The sequence below is a fragment of the Scyliorhinus torazame genome, chromosome 5 (genome assembly GCF_047496885.1).
Source record: "Scyliorhinus torazame isolate Kashiwa2021f chromosome 5, sScyTor2.1, whole genome shotgun sequence".
Classification (NCBI taxonomy): domain Eukaryota; kingdom Metazoa; phylum Chordata; class Chondrichthyes; order Carcharhiniformes; family Scyliorhinidae; genus Scyliorhinus; species Scyliorhinus torazame.
In genome coordinates, this window is record NC_092711.1 from 71,551,779 (window position 1) to 71,573,760 (window position 21,982).

The 21,982-nt window shown below is 46.5% G+C and overlaps 2 protein-coding genes and 1 long non-coding RNA gene across 3 annotated transcripts in view; 1 reads left to right on the top strand and 2 right to left on the bottom strand.

Annotated features, from left to right (window-relative positions):
* The window catches only part of LOC140422609 (uncharacterized), a 29,757-nt gene extending 12,521 nt beyond the window's left edge, over positions 1–17,236 (bottom strand). Inside the window, 3 exon segments of the mRNA XM_072507616.1 lie at positions 3,163–4,145; positions 10,778–12,184; positions 16,329–17,236. Of these exon segments, the coding sequence (XP_072363717.1) occupies positions 3,163–4,145; positions 10,778–11,629 (1,835 nt within the window). The 5' untranslated portion in view covers positions 11,630–12,184; positions 16,329–17,236.
* The window catches only part of LOC140418371 (uncharacterized), a 294,193-nt gene that overhangs the window by 213,904 nt on the left and 58,307 nt on the right, over positions 1–21,982 (top strand). The gene's annotated exons all lie outside the window — the stretch shown is intronic.
* Positions 7,090–10,762, bottom strand: LOC140418378 (uncharacterized). Its single transcript, XR_011944980.1, has 2 exons — positions 10,324–10,762; positions 7,090–9,096 (listed from the first exon to the last, which is right to left on the bottom strand). It is a non-coding gene; the product is annotated as an uncharacterized lncRNA (long non-coding RNA).

The following is a 21,982-nucleotide window of genomic DNA, read 5'->3' on the forward strand; positions in this document are numbered from 1 at the left end:
CAGTACATTTGAAGTCAATGGAAGGTGAAAGAGTGGTTATTCTGGACCAATAATAAACACTAATTAGATCACAGCGACTGAGTATGAGAGATGGTTAAAGGTTCCAGATGAAACTTGATTTTATTACCTTAAATTGGCAGATTCAGACATTTTATATCTTTGTGCTATTTACAGACTGGAAGCTGAAAGCTGCTGTTTCACTTTCAGTCAGGAGCAGATCCCAGTTTTACACCAATCTCTGATTTGACAGCACATTTCCAGCATTCACCATTGTTCTTCCTGACTCTGAACAAATTATAAAGGAGCTTCTGTGCCGCGTCTAGGAGCTCTGAACCATGGAAGAGAGCAGCTGGGACACATTTCTTACACACCTCAGGATTAACCCACACGGGGACTTTGCTGTCAGTGAAGAGAGATGACAAAGATCAAAGTGTCATTTGTCCCTCTCTGTGTGACCCTGAAGGACTGTGTCCAGGCTGAAGGTCTGTTCCTGCCGTGTGATCCTCCCAGATTGTCCTTTCTGAACTCCAGACAGGTGAAGTTAAACACTCAGGTGGGAAAGACAAAATACACAACAGGTTTAAACAAAGCTGATTTATTTGACATTAATCCACAATATTAAACTTCATTCCAGTTACTCTCAGCAGAAACAAACTCCAACTGTCAGAATGAACATGGTTCAGTCCTGGATGTGATTAACAGCAGCAATAACAGCAGAACCCAACCCCTGTAATCATAGAATTTACAGTGCAGAAGGAGGCCATTCGGCCCATCGAGTCTGCACCGGCTCTTGGAAAGAGCACCCTACCCAAGGTCCACACCTCCACCCTATCCCCATAATCAGTAACCCCACCTAACACTAAGGGCAATTTTGGACACTAAGGGCAATTTATCATGGCCAATCTACCTATCCTGCACATCTTTGGACTGTGGGAGGAAACCGGAGCACCCGGAGGAAACCCACGCACACACGGGGAGGATGTGCAGACTCTGCACAGACAGTGACCCAAGCCGGAATCGAACCTGGGACATGTAAGAACATAAGAACTAGGAACAGGAGTAGGCCATCTGGCCCCACGAGCCTGCTCCGCCATTCAATGAGATCATGGCTGATCTTTGTGGACTCAGCTCCACTCTCCGGCCCGTACACCATATCCCCGAATCCCTTTATTCTTTAGAAAGGTATTTATCTTTTTCTTAAAAACGTTTAAAGAAGGAACCTCAACTGCTTCACTGGGCAAGGAATTCCAGAGATTCACAACCCTTTGGGTGAAGAAGTTCCTCCTAAACTCGGTCCTAAATCTACTTCCCCTTATTTTGAGGCTATGCCCCCTAGTTCTGCTTTCCCCGACCAGTGGAAACAACCTGCCCGCATCTATCCTATCTATTCCCTTCATAATTTTATATGTTTCAATAAGATCCCCCCGTATCCTTCTAAACTCCAATGAGTACAGTCCCAGTCTACTCAACCTCTCGTCATAATCTAATCCCCTCAACTCTGGGATCAACCTAGTGAATCTCCTCTGCACTCCCTCCAGTGCCAAAATGTCCTTTCTCAGGTAAGGAGACCAAAACTGAACACAATACTCCAGATGTGGCCTCACCAACACCTTATACAATTGCAGCATAACCTCCCTAGTCTTGAACTCCATCCCTCTAGGAATGAAAGACAAAACTCGATTAGCCTTCTTAATCACCTGTTGCACCTGCACACCAACTTTTTGCGACTCGTGCACCAGCACACCCAGGTCCCTCTGCACAGCAGCATGTTTTAACATTTTACCATTTAAATAATAATCCATTCTGCTGTTATTCCTCCCAAAATGGATAGCCTCACACTTGGCAACATTGAATTCCATCTGCCAGACCCTAGCCCATTCACCTAAACCAAGTGCAAACTTTGCCACATTGCACTTGGTCCCCAACTCCAAATCATCTATGTGGATGATCCTGGAGCTGTGAAGCAATTGTTCTAACTTCTGTGCTGCCCTTAATCACCGTGAATTCACTGGTGTGTCAGTGGGTGAGAAGACCAAGTGAATATCTTGCCGCACACACAGCTGGTGAACAGCCTCTTACTCGTGTGAATGTGTTTGTGTGACAGCAGATTCGATTGATTTTAAATCTCTCCTCACACTCTGAACTTTGAAAAATGTGGACAAGTGGATGTGTGTTGAGGTGGGATGACTGAGCTAATCTCTTCCCACATATGAAACAGATGTACAGTCTCTGCCCAGTGTGAGTGCGCTGACGGACACTGAGTCCACATGTTCACTTGAATCAGTCCCACTGTGAGAGATTCTGAACAGTCTCTTGTCAGTGTATTTTATAACACTTTCCACAATCCAGACATTTAGGATATCTTCAGTCAGTGCAAACTCACTGGTGTGTTAACAGGTTGAATGACTGAGTGAATCCCTCCCCCTCCCCACACATGGAGCAGGTGAATGACCTCTCCCCGGTGTGAACTCACTGATGTTGCTGCAGGATGGACAATCGCCTGAACCTCTTCCTGCACTGAGAGCAGGTGAATGGAGTGGAACCGGAGTGACTGCACTGGTGAACCATCAGTGAATGTGGGTTTTTACAGCTAAGACTGTGACAGGAGCATTTAAACCCTCTCTCTGCAGTATGAACTCACTGTGTGTGGTGAGGCTGGCTGGAGGAGTTGGACACGGAGAGATATTTGTCCGGGTGGATTGGTGGAAGTGAGGAAACTAGCAGAGGCAGCTGATTGGATTGTCTCACACTTATTGGAGGGGAGGATGGAGGAGACAGGAGAGGGAGAACATTTCAAAAGGAACTAACTTGTCTTCGAGATATTAAAAAGATTCAACATGATGTGGGTGAAATAGAAAGTTGACTTATTTTACTTTGATTCACAATATTAACTACTATAACTGGGCTGGGGTTTATTAACAACATCAGAAACAGGCCCCAATGAACATGGTTCAGTCCTGGATGTGATTAACAGCAAAGTTCAATCACTGCCGTTACTCGTGAAGTCGCTGGTGTCTCAGCAGGGCGGATGAGTGAGTGAATCTCTTCTTACACACAAAGCAGGTGAATGGCCTCTCCCCCGTGTGAACTCGCTGGTGTGTCAGCAGACTGGATAAGGTAGTGACTCTCTTCCCACCCCTGGAGCAGGTGAATGGGACCAACGCTGTATGAGTGCGCTGGTGTATCAGCAGGGCAGATGACTGAATGAATCCCTTCCCACAACTGGTACAGATGAATGGCTTCTCCCCAGTGTGAGTGCACTGGTGTATCAGCTGGTTGGATAAGGTAGTGAATCCCTTCCCACACATGGAGCAGGTGAATGGTTTCTCCCCAGTGTGAACTCTCTGGTGTATAACCAGGTGGGATGACCGAGTGAATCCCTTCCCACACTCAGAGCAGGTGAATGGCCTCTCCCCAGTGTGGGCGCGCTGATGTACAGTGAGTTGAGAGGACCATCTGAACCCAGTCCCACAGTGAGAGTACCTGAACGGTGTCTTGTTAGTGTGAACACGCCGATGTCGCATAAGTTCCCAGGAACTTTTGAAGCACTTCTCACAGTCTGAGCATTTAAAAGGTCTCTCCCCAGTGTGAACGCGTTGGTGTACGGTGCGTTGAGATGATCATTTGAACCCAGTCCCACAGTGAGAGCACCTAAACGGTCTCTTGTCAGTGTGAATACGTTGGTGGGACATAAGTTCGCTGGAACCTTTAAAGCACTTCCCGCAGTCTCGACACTTAAACAGTTTCACTTCAGTGTGAATTTGCTGGTGTTTTACCAGGCTCTTTGACTTCATGAATCCCTTCCCACACACAGTGCAGGTGAACGGCCTCTCTCCAGTGTGACTGCGTTGATGGGTTTCCAACTCAGACGGGTGTCTGAATCCATTCCCACAGTCCCCACATTTCAACGGTTTATGTCTGGTCTGACTGCATTTATGTTTTGACAGCCCAGATGATCGACTGAATCCTCGTCCACACACACAACAAGTGTACGGTTTCTCCCCACTGTGAACAATGCTTTTTCCTTCCATGTTCGAAATTCGATGATATAAAGTCACAATAAATTGGGTGACTGTCAGATCCTGATGCGATGTTCGATTTGAGTTTCCCAACAAATCCCCTTCTAATACCCTGTGAAATAGATTTAAAACAGAAAATAGGGAGTGAGAGAGAACCCACAAAAACACAAAGGCAGGTTGTGAAATTGAGCTGAATGAATCTGGTCATTTGTGGGGCCGGCACTGGGAAAAAGTGACCATGAAAACTGCTGGATTGTCAGAAAAACCCAGCTGGTTCACTGATGTCCTTCAGTGAAGAGAACCTACCACCTGGTCTGGATCTACAGAAGACTCGGTCCTTTATGTCTTCAACTCAAACAGAACTTAGAATCTCCAAACTCTGAAGCTCTACCACCACCAAGAAAGAGCTGAGTGCTCAGCCATTCAGAGGCATTTAAGACTCAACCTCATTGCTGTGGGTGCTTCCACACGGAGGCCAGACTGGGTAAGGATGACCGATTTCCTTCAAGGACATTTACCAGATGGGTTTTTACAACAATCAACAATAGTTTCATGGTCGTCATTAGACTTTTAAAATTCCATATTTTTATTGAATTCAAATTCCACCATCTGCCATGGTGGGATTCAAACCCATTTCCCCAGAGCATTACCCTGGGTCTCTCGATTACAAGTGCAGTGACAATACCACTACGCCAATGTGTCCCCCTTTGTGATGTATGTTAACACCATCACCTTCAAGTTCCCCTCAAAATCACACAGCAGCCTGACTAGTCTGACCCAATACAAGAGGAACTGGAATTTCCTCCATTTAAATACTGGGAAAATGAAGTCATTGTCTTCAGTCCCCGCTACAAACTCCACTCCCTGAACACCAACTCGAACCCTCTCCCTGGCAACTGAGTGAGGTTGACGCAAACTCTTCACAACTTCAGAATAATATTTGACCCCAAGATGAGTGTACAAGCACAAATCCCCATCATCACCAAGACCACCATTTCCACATCAGGAACTTCACCCAACTGCACCCTAATCCGAGTTCATCTATTGCTGAAACTCTGATCCATTCCTGTTACCTCTCAACTTATTATCCTACACACTCCCGGCCAGCCTCCCAGATTCATCCTCCCTGTAATCCTGGGGTCAAACAAAACTCTGCTGCCTGTGTGCTTACTCACACCAAGTCCTGTTCACCCATCACCCCTATGCTCACTGACCGACCGCTGTAATCTCCTCCAGCCTCACAACCTTCTGGGAGAGCTGCACTTCCTCTAATTCCTGAACATTCTGATATTAACTGTGCCACCATTTGTGGCTGCACCTTCATTTTCCCAAGGCCATAAATTGTGGAATTTCCTCCCTCAACCTTTCCGCCTCTCAATCCAACTTTCCTCCTTTAGGATATTCCTTCAAACCTACCACTTTGATCAAACTTTTGGCCATCAGCCTTAATATCTTCCTTACGTGGCTCAGTGTCAATGTTGTTTGATAACATTTCTGTGAAATATCGAGGGATGTTTCATTACCTTAAAGGCTCAATATAAATAGATCAGCGCATAATGATTTGGACATATATCACCACTGTTCCTTCATCATCACTGGGTGAATAACCTGTAACTCCTTACCTAACATCATTGGTGGAGCACCTTCACCACACAGACTGCAGCGGTTCAAGAAGCTCAAACGTTATAATCTCACCAACTGGGGTTTGGCAATATTTGCTGTTGGTCTTGTTAGTGACACCATTGAGGAGTCACCCGGGGAGTGGGAGTGATGTCACTGTGCAATTGTGAGTGTGTGATGACATCACAGACAGGAAGACAGAACATCTGGGTCGGTGCAAACCAGTGATCACCACACAGTATGGAGGATGTGAGGGTCTTTGAAAGGGTGCAAAGGAGATTTACCCGAATGGTTCCAGGGATGAGGGATTATAGTTGCAATGTTAGGTTGGATTTGGATTTTGTTTATTGTCACATGTACCGAGATACAGTGAAAAGTATTTTTCTGCGAGCAGCTCAACAGATCATTAAGTCCATGAAAAGAAAAGAAATACATAACAGGGCAACACAATGTACACAATGTAACTACATAAACACTGCCATCGGGTGAAGCATACAGGGGTGTAGTGTCAATCAAGTCAGTCCATAAGTGGGTTGTTCTCCTTGGAGCAAATGGCAGAGGGGAGATTTGATAGAGGTGTACCAGTTTCTGATAGGGTTGGATAGTTTATGATATGTCTAGATAAGGTAGATAAAGAAACATCCCCATCATCCGATCATACAATGATTTCAGGGCAGATTTACGATTTGGTGGTGGTGGGGATGTGATGAATAAATTACACCCAGTGAGTGGTAATGACCTGGAACTCAATGCTAAAATTCAAAGGTCAATAATATCCAGATCCTGATGAATCCATTGTAGTTTAGATTGTAGTTTAGTCGGGCAGCATGGTCGGCACGGGCTTGGAGGGCCTGTTTCTGTGCTCTACTTTCCTTTGTTCTTTTGTTCATCCCCGTCAGTGAAGGAGAGAAATTAACAACATTCTCTCCTCCTGCTGACAGGACAGGGTTCGGCGCGCATGCGTCCTGCTGCTCCTTTAACATTAACCCGGGCCTGGCCCCTGCCGGAAATGCTGCGGCCCGGGGAAGCGCGCCGCAGGGTTGAGTTTCTTATTCGCGGTTTGAGGTCTTCACTGAGTGTTTATCAAGTCTTTCCGCCCGCCCACAGCGTCCATTGCTCTCTCGGGCACACTGTTAACTTACCCGCTGTGGAGATCAGAAACAAGCTGCTCCCCACCACCCCCACTGCGCATGTTCCTTACACTGGGCTGCTCCGCACCTGCGCGATGGTCTCTTGTCCACATCCGGGAGTCTCTGCCGTGAGGCATGCTGGGCAAAATGCCCGCCATTGAAGATAATGGTTGAAAAGATTTATTTGTTGTTGTTGGATGTCGACTGGGACTGAAGGACCATACAGAAACGCAAAAGCACGACCCAATTCTCTTTTGGAGTTGGTCTGAAATTGTGAGACACAGTGGAAATAAATAGACAAAACCATCCCGCTAGGCACAAATGGATAATAATAATCTTTATTATTGCCACAAGTAGGCTTAGATTAACACTGCAATACAGTTACTGTGAAAATCCCCAGGGCCTGTTCGAATACACTGAAGCAGAATTCAGAACGTCCAAATTACCTAACATCATGTCTTTCGGGACTTGTGTTAGGAAACCCACACAGACACGGGGAGAACGTGCAGACTCTGCCAGACAGTGACTCAAGTGGAAATCAAACCTGGGACCCTGGCGCTGTTAAGCAACGGTGCTAACCACTGTGCTACCATACTTCGTGGTATCTCAGCAGGTTCGATTAACAAGTGAATCTATTCCAACACAGAGAACATTTAAACAGCCACTCTCCAGTAAGAATGTGCTGATCATGCATGAAACCTTTGAATCTTTAAGCTAGGGCATGTTCCGCTGGAATAATAGCAAGATGTCCTGGCTCACAAAGTATTTGAATGGTCTCTCTCCAGTGTGACTGTGCTATCTGTCAGTAAATGGTATGACCGAGAGCAGCGCTTCCCACATTGAGCTGCTGAGTGGTCAATCTGCAGTGTCATGACACCCTGGGCCAGTGCGTGGTCAATTCCAGCTCCACTTGACATGGAGTCACAACACAATGAAATTAACTTTTATCTTAAAATATCCCATGTCTTCAGATGGCCAATAACTACAGTCACCTGGCCTTGTAAATTTAAACACTATTAACCTTATATTATTAACAGTAACTATAATTAAATAGGCAACACATGCAACTGGTTAATTCTACTATCCAATGACTGGGACTACGGCGCTGAGAACCCGGGTACGAATCCCAGCCCTGGGTCATTGTCCATGTGGAGTTTGTACATTCTCCCCGTGTCTGTGTAGGTTTCACCCCCACAACCCAAAGATGTGCAGGCTAGGTGTATTGGCCATGCTAAATTGCCCCTTAATTGGAAAAAAAATAATTGGGTGCTCTAAATTTATTTTTAGAAAAATTCTATCTAATATCTAACTCTCAACCATCTCCCCTGAACTCACCCCACCCTCTACACATAGACAGACAAACAAACACAGAGGGGAAAGATAGTGTGAACTTAATGCCGATAATAAAAGGTTAAGAGTCTGTTTCAGATGGAAGTATTGCAGTTAGTTCCTTCACTCTCGGCTTTCAGATGGATGTTGCCTTTACATTCAGTTTGTAATGGTTTTCACAGTAGACTCACAGCATGAGCAGGCAACCAGCATTTGAGAGAGAGAAAAAGTTTCTTCTTCCGGGGTCTAGAAGCTTCATGCCTTCAGACAGTACGCAGTAGAGCAGAGTGAGAAAGCTGCTTCCACCTTGAGGGTCCAGTGTCTTCTCCTGGGTTTTCTCTGAAAAACTACACCTGATAAGAACAAATCGCGAGCAGTTGCCGGGTGGAATACTGTCCCTAGCCAATCCATTGATCACCAGTCAGCCAATTGGAACAAACCCCTTATATCTCTAGGGTGCCATAAAATCTGGATTTGTCTGTCCAAAATAGAAAACTTGATAACACAGTGTACAGTTTTGACACTTTGAGTTGCTTACTTCCTCTGCTCGAGTTAAATGTATGTCTCAATGGTCCAAAATAATAAAGAGAAAATTAAAGGAATACGAATTAAGGGAATCAACCGTAAGATCCAGATAGCAACATGGCTGTATCATGGGTTCCCAGATCAGAGAGGAAGTCCGTTCATTCCCATAGTCTTGGTAATGCTGGAACACCATTGGTAGATATTGTATGTTTCCTATTGGTCAAGCAGTATGGTAGCTCTGCCCTGTAAGGCGGGTATAAGAGCCCATGCCGCCCAGCAGCCTTCTTTCTGTACCCGAGCTGCTGGGGGAAACATCTAGCTTATCAAAGCCTTCAGTTGGACTACAACCTCGCTTTAGTGGTCATTGATCGTGCATCACTCTCGAAATAGTGGATGCATTGGTGGTCACCTTCCAGGATTTTATAGACTCTGGAACAAATCCTGCAGATTGGAGGGTGCCTTATGTAGTTCACCTATTTAAAACAAGAGATAGAGAGAAAACAGGGAATTATAGACCAGTAAGCCTGACATCGGTAGTGGGGAAAAGTCTCAAATCCATTGTCAAAGATTTCGTAGCAAAGCACTTATAATAATAATCTTTATTGCCACAAGTAGGCTTACATTAACACTGCAATGAAGTTCCTGTGAAAAGCCCTGAATCGTCACACTCTGACGCCTGTTCGGGTACAGAGGGAAAATTCAGAATGTCCAAATCAAAGAACAGCACGTCTTTTGAGATTTCTGGGAGGAAACCGGAGCGCCCGGAGGAAACCCACACAGACACGGAGAGAACATGCCGACTCCGCACAGACAGTGACACAAGCCAGGAATCAAACCTTGTACCCTGGCGCTGTAAAGCAACAGTGCTACTGTTCAGTCCCACAAAACTTAGAAAACAGTGGCAGGACTGGACAGACTCAGCATTGATTTATGAAGGGGAAATCATGCTTGACAAATCTACTGGAATTCTTCGAAGGTGTAACTGGTAGAGTTAACGAGGAGGAGCCAGTGGATGTGGTATATTTGGACTTTCAGGTGGCTTTTGTCCCGCATAAGAGATTAGTGTGTAAAATAAAAGCACATGGAATTAGGCGCAGTGTGTTGATATGGATTAAAAAAACTGACAAGAAACAAAGAGTAGGAACGGATGGGTCTTTTTCAAATTGGCAGGCAGTGACTAGTGGGGTACCGCAGGGATCGGTGCTCAGGCCCCAGATATTCACAAGATATATTAATGATTTTTAAAAAAAATGTAAAGTACCCAATTCCTTTTTTCTAATTAAGGGGCAATTCAGTGTGGCCAATTCATCGACCCTGCACATCTTTGGGTTATGGGGTTGAGACCCACGGAGACACAGGAAGAACTTGGCTCCACATAGTTAGTGATCCGGGGCAGGGTTGAACACTGGTCCTCAGCGCCGTGAGGCAGCAGTGCTAACCACTGTGCCATCCTATATATTAACTATTTAGATGAGGGAACAAAATGAGATGGCAGATTATTATCTGAACGGCCATAGATTAGGAGAGGGGACTACGCAACGAGACCTGGGTATCCTCGTACACCAGTCACTGAAGGTACACATGCAGCTACAGCAGGTGTAAAGAAGGTAAATGCTATGCTAGCCTTCACCGCGAGCGGATTAGAGTACAGCAGCAGGAGTATCTTGCTGTCATTATACAGGGCCTTGGCGAGACCATACCTGGAATATTGTGTGCAGTTTTGGTCTCCTTATCTGAGGAATTATGTTCTTGCTCCAGAGGGAGTGCAGCGAAGGTAGGTGCAGGGTAGATGCAGGATAGATTTTCCCGATGGTGGGAGTGTACAGAACCAGAGGTCGCAGTCTGAGGACAGACCATTTAGACAGAGATCAGGAGAAATTTCTTCAACCAGAGAGTGGTGAGCCTGTGGAATTTGTTACTGGAGGAAATAGTTGAGGCCAATACATTGAATGTTTTCAAGAAGCAGTTAGATATAGCATTGAGGGCGAAGGGGATCAAAGGAGATGGAGGGGAAAGCGGGATTAGGCTATGGAGTTGGATGATAAGCCATGATCATAATGAATGTCAGAGCAGGTGCCAAGGGCCAAACGATCTCTTCGTGCTCCTATTTTCGATGTTTCTATGTAATCCCTTCCCACACTAAGAGCAGGTGAATGGCCTCTCCCTACTGTGAACTCGCTGGTGTTTCTGCAGACTGGATGACTGTGTGAATCCATTCCCACACTGAGAGCAGGTGAACGGCCTCTCCCCAGTGTGAACTCGCTGGTGTGTCTGTAGGTTGGTTAACTGAGTGAATCCTTTCCCACACTGAGAGCAGGTGAATGGCCTCTCCCCAGTGTGAATTTGTTGGTGTGTCTGCAGACTGGATGACTGAGTGAATCCCTTCCCACACTGAGAGCATGTGAACGGTCTCTCCCCAGTGTGAATGCGCTGATGTCTCAGCAAGGTGGATGAATCACTAAATCCCTTCCCACACTGAGAGCAGGTGAACGGTCTCTCCCCAGTGTGAACCCGTTGATGTCTCTGCAGGGTAGATAACTGAGTGAATCCCTTCCCACACTGAGAGCAGGTGAACGACCTCTCCCCAGTGTGAACTTGCTGGTGTCTCAGCAAGGTGAATGAATCAATGAATCCCTTCCCACACTGAGAGCAGGTGAACGGTCTCTCCCCAGTGTGAACTCGCTGGTGTGTCCGCAGGGTGGATAACTGAGTAAATCCCTTCCCACACTGAGAGCAGGTGAACGGTCTCTCCCCAGTGTGAACTCGCTGGTGTGTCCGCAGGGTGGATAACTGAATGAATCCCTTCCCACACTGAGAGCAGGTGAATGGCCTCTCCCCAGTATGAACTCGCTGATGTTTCCGCAGGGTGGATGAATCAATGAATCCTTTCCCACACTGAGAGCAGCTGAATGGCCTCTCCCCAGTGTGACTGCGGCGATGAATCTCCAGCACAGATGGGGCTCCGAATCCCTTCCCACAGTCCCCACATTTCCACGGTTTCTCCATGTTGTGAGTCTCCTCGTGTCTCTCCAGATTGGACAATCAGTGGAAGCCTCGTCTACACACAGAACATGTGCACTGTCTCTCCTCACTGTGAACGGTGTGTTGTTTTTTCAGGCTGTGTAACTGGTTTCAGCTCTTTGCACAGTCAGTTAGGGTCTGGTTTAGCACAGGGCTAAATCGCTGGTTTTGAAAGCAGACCAAGGCAGGCCAGCAGCACGGTTCAATTCCCGTACCAGCCTCCCCGAACAGGCGCCAGAATGTGGCGACTAGGGGCTTTTCACAGTAATTTCATTTGAAGCCTACTTGTGACAATAAGCGATTTTCATTTTCATTTCACTGGAACTCATTCACTCGGTTGTGTTGTGTGAGTCTTGGTGCTTTTCCAATCACATGCACGTTTAAAATCTTTTGAAGCCGACAGATCGGACAAACATTTCTCCTTCTCGCCGATGATATTCAGAGCCCGATGATATTCAGATCAGAAGGAATCGAGTGAGTTTGTCACATCGAGACATGATGTTTGAGATTTCTGTCTGTAATTCCTCCTCTTCCAATATCCTTCAAAAACAATTTACAACGGTCATCATTGTTAGTACACATTATTTACTCTCTTGTTCTCAAAAAGCTCTAAATCTCCATCTCACATTCTCCCTCCATTCTCACTCTGCTGTATCTAATATTCACCCTCCCAATTCTCCTGAAGGTGCTGATTCATGTTGATTGACAGATCCAAGCTCAGCTCACTGCTTCCTGACCAGGACACAGAGATTAGAATAGGAGTAAGAGTAGCCATTCAGCCCAACGAGTCTGCTCAACCATTCAATGAGATCCTTGGCCGATCGATCGCAACACCATTTTCCCCACACAATCCCCATATCCCTCGACATCTTCAATATCTAGAAACCGGTCAATATTTGCCTTGAACATACCTGATGACTGAGGCTCCACATTCCTCTGGAGTAGAGAATTCCAAAGCTTCACCACATCCTCGAGTGAATAAATCCCTCCTCATCTCAGCTTTCTCTCTATTTTCCTACCTGTTCCCCATAACTCTTAACTCCATTGTCAATAAAATATCTGTCAAACTTGTGCTTCAATATATTCAATGACCCCCAGATACAACTGGTCCCTGTGGAAGAGAAATCCAAAGACTAACAACCCTCTGAGGGAAGAGGTGACTGGAAATCTATAACATAGCCACGGTCCTTTATTACAAGATGAGAAATAATAATAAATTTACTTTATTACAAACTGTAAATAACATATCTAATCTGGACCATGCAACAACACTAGGCATATCTCTGTCCATTATTAATTTAATTGCCCTGAAATGCCAGCCATCTCCTGGGAAACCCACCCCTTTAATTGTGAACATTAGGAAAGAGACAATCCTCTTTTGAAATAAATTTAGAGTAACCAATTTTTTTTTTTTGCAATTAAGGTGCAATTTAGCGTGGCCAATCCACCTACCCTGCACATCTTTGAGCTGTGGAGCTGAGATCCATGCAGACACAGGGAGAATGTGCAAACTCCACACGGACAGTGACCCATGGCCGGGATCGAACCCAGGTCCTTGGCCCTGTGAGGTAGCAGTGCTAAGTACCATGCTTTTTGTCAGTCAAATAAATGCGTCAACCTGTTAAGGCAATGTTTTTCAAACTTTGTTTCCGGGGATCCATTTTTAATCAACCGGCCAACCTTCGGGACCCAACCCGGCCGACCTTGACGACCCACGCCAGCTGACCTTTGCGACCCTCGCCGACTGACCTTGATGACCCACGCCGGCCGACCTTGACGACCCATGCTGGCCGATCTTCGCGACCCACCATTTTCCCTTACCTTGTTTGCAGCTGACAAAAGGGAGGAATCGCAATCGCATCCAAAGCCCGTGATGTCAATGTTCAGGGGGTGTGACCTACTCTCTGCCTCCCTTCAGACATGAAGAATACATAGAATTAAAAAAAAAAATCTTCTGCATCTTTGATTGCGCAAATTCGCTGGCAACAGCCGGCTTTTTTTTTTTACAACTTCGGGGGGGGGGGGGGGGGGGGTTGTTTGATAAAGTTTCACAGGAAAAAAATGCAGAAACTGAAAATTTTTAATCCTCTAGAAATTGGAGTTACATCACATTTCACCCAAACATTACGATTAAAAATGTTAAAAAATAAAAGACACTTAAAAATCAATCAGTTAATTGATAAAGCTTCCTAATACAACCTGCAGGCACTTGGAATGTTTAAAATCAAGATTTAAAACGCTGACATTCTTGGTTGAAGTTACAGCTGCGGTGAAACCATCGTTGGATCATTCGCCATTCTTGGAGAAAGAGACTTCCACTTCATCATTTAGCCATCTGGGATGGCCACTTCCAGAATACAAAATGGACGCTCGCAAAGAACATAGGGAACTGTGGACAATACTAGAAAACAAGTAGACACAGAGCCTGAATGCATATTTGGGAAACAGCTTCCAGACGGAATTGAAACTATGGGTCGATTAGCATATTGTTGGCCCATCTCCGGGAAACAAAGGAATGATACTCAGGTAACCGATACTATTACAGACATTCCAGTGCCAGTTCCCCAACCAAAAAGCACAAACAAAGCAGAGCCAACAGCCACCTAAGACACGCCCAGCCATCAGGGCACCCACCCCTTCATTTGTCAAGATCGAGAAGCGGCGCAATTAATTGGGACTAAGTTTAAGGCCCGTCTAAAAGCGCGCAAAGCCCCTCCAAGTATAAGAAGGAACCCCCACAAGAGAATCGCTCTCTTGGAATTGGCTCTCGAAGCGGAGAGACCCTTCCACCAGCATCACCAGTTCAAGGTCAACGCTCGCTATCAGACGGAGGACCTTAGCTGTTCTCCTGTATACCTTCGAACCCAACAGCCTCAGATCCAAACAACAGCCATTGTTCCTCTGACTAAGTGGGCACCCGAAGTTAGGTATAGGCGTTAGCATTAGAGATAGTTTAGTTGGTAGTACTGTTGTGCATGAGTAGATCTTACTGTGTGTGTAAATAAATTATTAAAAGTTGGCTGCTGCGGGGTTGCAGACGGATTTGCGTGTTTGGGAGCGCCGTGAAGGACGGCTCCGTGGCCCTCCCGACACCTGCCCACAACCCACCCGCGGGTCGCGCCCCCGACTTTGACAATGCCTGTGTTAAGGAGACGGGTGGGGGAGTTGAAAACACTTTGTGGAGTCATGAACCTTCACGTAATTTTTTTTCTCCCAATTAAGGGGCGATTTACCGTGGTTCCAGGTTGGGCTCAAATCATTAATGAGGACAGTGATCTCTGGCAAGGAAGGAAACCCTGGCAGGTGGGCGGGGAAGATTCACAAACACCCGCTGGAGGCCCCAAATCCTCAATAAGACCCATTGATTTTATTGTCAGTCTGCACACAGGAGTTGGAGAACTGAACCCAGGCAGAGGAGAGGGAGGGAGAAAACTGCGAGTGGAGGAAAGAGATGGGGAGATGGGTTTGGATTTCAGCCCAGGGAGGAGGGAGAGTGTGTGGGACGTGGCAAAATGTTCCAGAGAAACTAGAATTGTCTGTTCAGAATTTCTATCCTGGACTGACAGTGATGGCTGTATTTTTTTAATTTAAATTATTACAAAAAAAATTTAGAGCACCCAATTCTTCTTATTACCCCAATTAAAGAGTAATTTTAGCGTGGCCAATTCACCTACCTTGCACATCTTTTTGGATTGTGGGGGTGAGACCCGCGCAGACATGGGGAGATTGTGCAAACTCCATACGGACAGTGAGCCAGGGCTGGGATCTAACCCGGGTCCTCGGCTAACCACTGCCCCTAGTGATGACTTTTGTAAACTCCTTTTACAGGATATTACAAGGGGAGGATTTACAGATGGAAACTCAAATCAAACTTCACATCAAGATTTAACAGAGTCACTCCATTCATCAGGACCTGAATATCATTGGCCTGTGAATGTGGAAGAAGAAATGTTTGTCTGTTCTGTCTGTAGGAAAAGGTTTTCAAGATTAGTGTGACTGCAAAAATACCCGATACACACGCGACTCGAGTGAGTGTTCCAGTGAACTGACTGTGGAAAGAGCTTTAACCAGTCACACAGTCTGAAAAAACATTACGCCATTCACAGCGGGGATAGACCGGACACATGCTCTCTGTGGGGACAAGACATAAACTGATCGTCAATGTGGAGTGGGACAAGGATACCAGCAGCTTGCTGAAACCATGGGAATGTGGGGACTGTGGGAAGGGATTCAGATCCCCATGTGAGCTGGGGACTCATCACCGTAGTCACACCGGCGACAGACCATTCACCTGTTCTAAGTGTGGGAAGGGATTCACTCAGTTATCCGAGTGAGGATTCACCAAGATGTGGGAGCCGGCTGGTGAGGAAGCTTCAGGCTGCTCTGTGTAAGATAGGAGTTTGATTCGGGATGGTATACCCAGCAAAGCTGCAGCTCGCATAGGAGTGCAAAGACTGCCATTTTGAGACACTGGAGGAGGAGAACATTGTAAAACATGGACTGGAGTCCAGTTATCTGTATTGGACAAGATCTACGTTTCCTATGGGATGGGTGTTGTTATTTCCTCTATATAGTTTTGATATTTTCTGATAAAATCTGTTTTTCTGTTTGGGGTGAAGGGAGATTTTCTTTATGAAGCACAATGTAGACATATAGGGGGTGGGGAGGGAGACGGGTTAGCTACCTGATGACTAAAGAACTGTTTTTGTTTTACTCTGAGTGTATGGGTACGTGTGTGGCAGCCATCTTGGGTGGACTCTTGGCCTGTACAAAAGATAAAGAAAAGCTGTTCAATAGCAGATTATAAAAGGATTATGGGACACAGATTTATGATTGTGAGCAAGATCTACAGGGGAGGTTTTACACAGTGAGTGGTAATGATCTGAACTCAATGTTTACACACAAAGGTCGATAATCTCCAGGTCCGAATGGTGCTGTCAGAATTTGATGTGAGGATTGGTTGTGAGTTTCCTGTCTGCGAACCCCTTTCTAAGCCCCTGTGAAAGAAGTTTACAAAGGCATCACTGTCAGTCCAGAAATGAAATTCAGGAAAGATAAATATTTCTCCTGGTTTGAGTTTGCGGTGTGTAAATCCTCCCCTACTAATCCCCTGTAAAAGGAGTTTCCAAATTTAATCACTGTCAGACCAGGATAGAAATTCACAACATTCTCCCCTCCTGGTCCAGGATGACCGCTCACCCCCCCGCTGCACAGTGACCCTCTTGTCCTTGATTTGAGGGTGTTGTCTACTCAGGGTTGGGAGTTTCTGCCTTGGGTCTTCATGTGACTGAACAGAGCTGCAGAGCTTTGGACACATGGGACAGAATGTCCAATGAATCTTAGAATTTACAGTGCAGAAGGAGGCCATTCAGCCCATCGAGTCTGCACCGGCCCTTGGAAAGAGCACTCCATTTAAATACACACTTCCCAACCTATCCCCTCAACCCAGTAACCCCACCCAAACCATTTTGACATTAAGGGCAATTTAGCATGGCCACTCCACCTAACCTGCACATCTTTGGACTGTGGGAGGAAACCGGAGCACCCGGAGGAAACACACGGAGATATGAAATGAGAGTGCAATCTGGAGAGCAGGATTGGCTTCCTTTTCTTTCCATCTCTGCCACCGCTTTGCATCATCAATAAGACATTGGGACTCAAAGACGAATCCAGTTTGATGGACAAGTTGTCTCCATTCTGAACAATGGGGAACAAGCTCCTCCCACTCATTGAAACATCGCCCCGACAAAGATAACAATCGCGCATGCGCCCTGATGCACATCCAATAAAGATGGCGGTCGTTACCCCGAGCCGAATTTGAGGAGCTGCAGCCCCGCTCGGTACAAACTGGGTCCCGTCAATATTTCCGCGGTTTGCGGCTTACAACAGCTTTACACAACGTTTTCGCTCATCTCCGCGATCTCTCGCTCCCTCCATATTGTTAAACGCCACTTACCAATTTCGGATCTCAAAAAGACGCCCTTCTGCTTTGTCATTACCCACACTGCGCATGCTTCAATCATAGCGGACCCCACCGCTCAATCTTTCCGATTGTTTGGAGGACCAGCCGCTCCCGGTCGGTCCTCCAGACCCGCCCCCCTCTTCCTATCGGGAGCTGCCGTCAATCACCCGGGCATTGTGACGGTTACAGATCGTGAGAGCAGCCACAGGCTCAGGCTGACTCGCTGATTGTCCAATAATAACAGTGAGAGTCTCAGTGAGACAATCAGACAATAATAGTGGAGATGGGGCCCAGAGGAGAAACAGCAAAGGATTCAGTCACTTTGAGAGTAACAAACACAGTGCCTGTTCCCATAATAAGTCAGGCTGCAGTGTGTGAATGAACATATCATTGGATCCAATTTAGAATCATAGAATCTCCTCAGTGCAGAAGGAGGCCATTCGGCCCAGTGAGTCTGTAGCAACCCACTGAAAGCGCAACTAACCTTCGCGAATTCCCCACCCTATCCCCACAACCCCTCCCAGTGACAATTTAACACAGCCAATCCATGTAACCTGCACATCTGTGGACTGAGAGAAAACCAGAGCATCCGGAGGAAATCTATGCAGACACAGAAAGAATGTACAAACTCCACATCGACAGTGACCCAAGGTCAGAATGAATCATAGAATCTACAGTGCAGAAGGAGACCATTCGGCCCATCGAATCTGCACTGGCATTACCTGATCTGGCCAACTCACTGAAATGTGGTTAATTCTGAATTGCCCAGCAAGCCACTCAGTTTAAGGGCAATTAGGTATGGGCAACCCAGCTGGTTTGCCCGTGACACTCACATCCCATAAAGAATAGAGAAAATCAAAGGGCTGTTTCCAGTGCCGGTTTCAAAGGAATCAGTACTGGGCCCTTCACTCCTGGTTTACATCATTGATTTGAGAGTAAATGTGGGAACATGAATAAGATGTTTACCTGTGACACAAAAATGGTTAAACACTTGATAGTGAGGAAGAAAGCTGGAGGGAAAACAAGGCAAAGGATTACATGATAAATGGCAGGACAGGACTAGTTAGGCCAGAGCTAGATTCCTGTACACAGGAAGATTGCACTCGAGAGAGTAGAACAAAGAACAAAGAAAAGTACAGAACAGGAACAGGCCCTTCGGCCCGCCAAGCCTGTGCCTGTCCGTCTAAACTAAAATCTTCTACACTTCCTGGATCCGTATCGCTCTCTTCCCATCCTATTCATGTATTTGTCAAGATGCCCCTTAAATATCCCTGCTTCCACCACCTCCTCCGGCAGCGAGTTCCAGGCACCCAATACCCTCTGTGTAACAAAACTTGTCTCGTACATCTCCTCTAAACCTTGCCCCTCGCACCTTAAACCTGTGCCCCCTAGTAATTGACTCCTCTACCCTGGGAAAAAGCCTCCGACCATCCACTCTGTCTATGCCCCTCATAATTTTGTAGACCTCTATCAGGCCGCCCCTCAACCTCCGTCATTCCAGCGAGAACAAACCGAGTTTATTCAACCGCTCCTCATAGCTAATGCCCTCCATACCAGGCAACACCCTGGTAAATCTCTTCTGCACCCTCTCTAAAGCTTCCACTTCCTTCTGGTAGTGTGGCGACCAGAATTGAACACTATACTCCAAGTGTAGCCTAAATAAGGTTCTATACATAGAACATAGAAAATACAGCACAGAACAGGCCCTTCGGCCCACGATGTTGTGCTGAACCTTTGTCCTAGATTAATCATAGATTGTCATTGAATTTACAGTGCAGAAGGAGGCCATTCGGCCCCCTGAGTCTGCACCGGCTCTTGGAAAGAGCACCCCACCCAAACTCAACACCTCCACCCAACACCAAGGGCAATTTTGGACACTAAGGGCAATTTATCATGGGCAATTCCTATACTCAATGCCCCGGCCAATGAAGGCAGTACAGAGGGGATTTACGAACATCAGCCAGAAATTGACAATGTTTGCTCTGAGGAAAGTTTGGATAAACTGGGGCTGTTTTCTTTGGAACAGAAAAGACTGAAGAGAGACCACAATGAAATTATGAAAAGCAGCCTGGCTAGCTCAGTCGGCAGAGCATGGGAGTCTTAATCCCAGGGCCGTGGGTTCAAGACCCACTCTGCGCGCTTCAGCTTCTTTAATCGGAGAACATGGAGCGGAACTGTTTTATGGGTGGCACAGTAGCACAGTGGTTAGCACTGATGCTTCACAGCACCAGGATCCCGGGATTCAATTCCCACTTGGGACACTATGTGCGGAGTCTGCACGTTCACCAGTGTCTGTATGGGTTTCCTCCCACAAGTCCCAAAAGACGTGATTGTTAGGTGAATTGGACATTCCGAATTCTCCCTCTGCGTACCAGAATAGATGCCAGAGTGTTACTACTAGGGGATTTTCACAGTAACTTAATTGCCGTGTTAATGTAAGCCTACTTGTGACAATAATAAAGATTATTCTAAATATATAAAATTCTGGGGGATCATGATGGCACAGTGACTCTGTGCCTGTGTGCTGGGGACCCGGGTTCGATCCTAGCCCCGGATCACAGTCTGTAAGGAGTTTGCACATTCTCCTATTGTCTGTGTGGGTTTCACCCCCACAACCCAAATTTGGGGCAGCACGGTAGCATTGTGGATAGCACAATTGCTTCACAGCTCCAGGGTCCCAGGTTCGATTCCGGCTTGGGTCACTGTCTGTGCGGAGTCTGCACATCCTCCCGGTGTGCGTGTGGGTTTCCTCCGGGTGCTCCAGTTTCCTCCCACAGTCCAAAGATGTGCAGGTTAGGTGGATTGGCCATGTCAAATTGCCCTTAGTGTTGGGTGGGGTTACTGGGTTATGGGGATAGGGTGGAGGTGTTGACCTTGGGTAGGGTGCTCTTTCCAAGAGCCGGTGCAGACTCGATGGGCCGAATGGCCTCCTTCTGCACTGTAAATTCTATGACTATGTACAGGGTAGGTGGCTTGGCCAAATTAAATTGCCCCTTAATTGGAAAAAAATATAAATTTATATATTTTTTAATTTCTGAGGGATCTAAATAGATTGGATAGGAAGGTCCAATTCCCTTTGGTTGAGGGATACATATAAAAGGGGGCAGAGATTTAGGGAAGGACTAGGAGGTTTAGAGGGTGGTGAGGATCTGTGACATGCTGCCGGAAATGATGGCAGAAACCCTCATAACATTTATAAAGTATTCAGATAGTCATTTGAATTGATGTAACTTAAAAAGCTACAGACCACAATCTGGAAATTGAGATTAGGCTGACTACCTATTTTGTAGCCACGGTGAGCTGAATGAAATGCAACAGGAACAACAAACTTTAATAAAATCCGGGATAGTAACTCTCACTACGAACAAGGTCAGCAGTCTGCCCAGTTTAGCTGCCAAGTATGCTAATGCGGTAATTTTAAATTTTAACTGCATACATAAGAGTACAACAGCAAATTATTTAACTTCTCCAATGTGATCGGTGTAATTAGTCTCAAATTTAACCTGCAATGGTCATTATAAGTTTTCCAGTCACTCTGATATCTGAAATCTTTATCCACGGACGGAACAGACAAACCATTTTACCTCCCAATGATATTCAGGTCCTGATGAATCGAGTACGTCTGTCAGATGATGATGTGATGTTTGGTTTGAAGTTCCCGTTGGCAAATCCTCCTCTTCCTGAAGGAGTTTCCAAAGGAATTTCACTCTCAGTCCAGGAGAGAAATTCACAGGATTCTCTCTTCCGGCTCCCGGGTCCAGGACAGCCGCGCATGCGCCCTGCTGCACCTGAGACAGGTGGCGGCCGCGCAGGCGCCCTGCGGCATATCGACCCCGAAACAGATGACAGTCGTCAACAGGGATCGTTCAGAGAGAAAAACACCGATGCGGCCGCCCCATTCGGTACAAACACCGAACTGTATCAAAAGTGCCTGGACCAATTTATCACCCGTAGGAACGTAACGGAATAATGGCGGATAAGACTACCCGGAATGCCCGGCGCGGATGAATACGCTCCATCTCCATCACAGGAGCCAGAACGCGCAGGCGTCAGAATGTCCCGCCCCCGCCCCTCTCTCTCTCTCTCTGTGGAGCATGCGCGGTGCTGCTCCGGGCTGAGCGCAGCCGCGGTGAGAGTGAGTGCGGCTCCCAGAGGCTGAATGAGATCCGCCGCGAGCGGGGACAATGGTGAGAACCCAAACCCACCAATAAGACCCATTGATTTTATTGTCAGTCTGCAGACAGGAGCTGGAGAACTGAACCCAGGCAGAGGAGAGGGAGGGAGAAAACTGGGAGTGGAGGAAAGAAATGGTGCAGATGGTGAGATGGGTTTGGATTTCAGCCCAGGGAGGAGAGAGAGTGTGTGGGACGGGGATT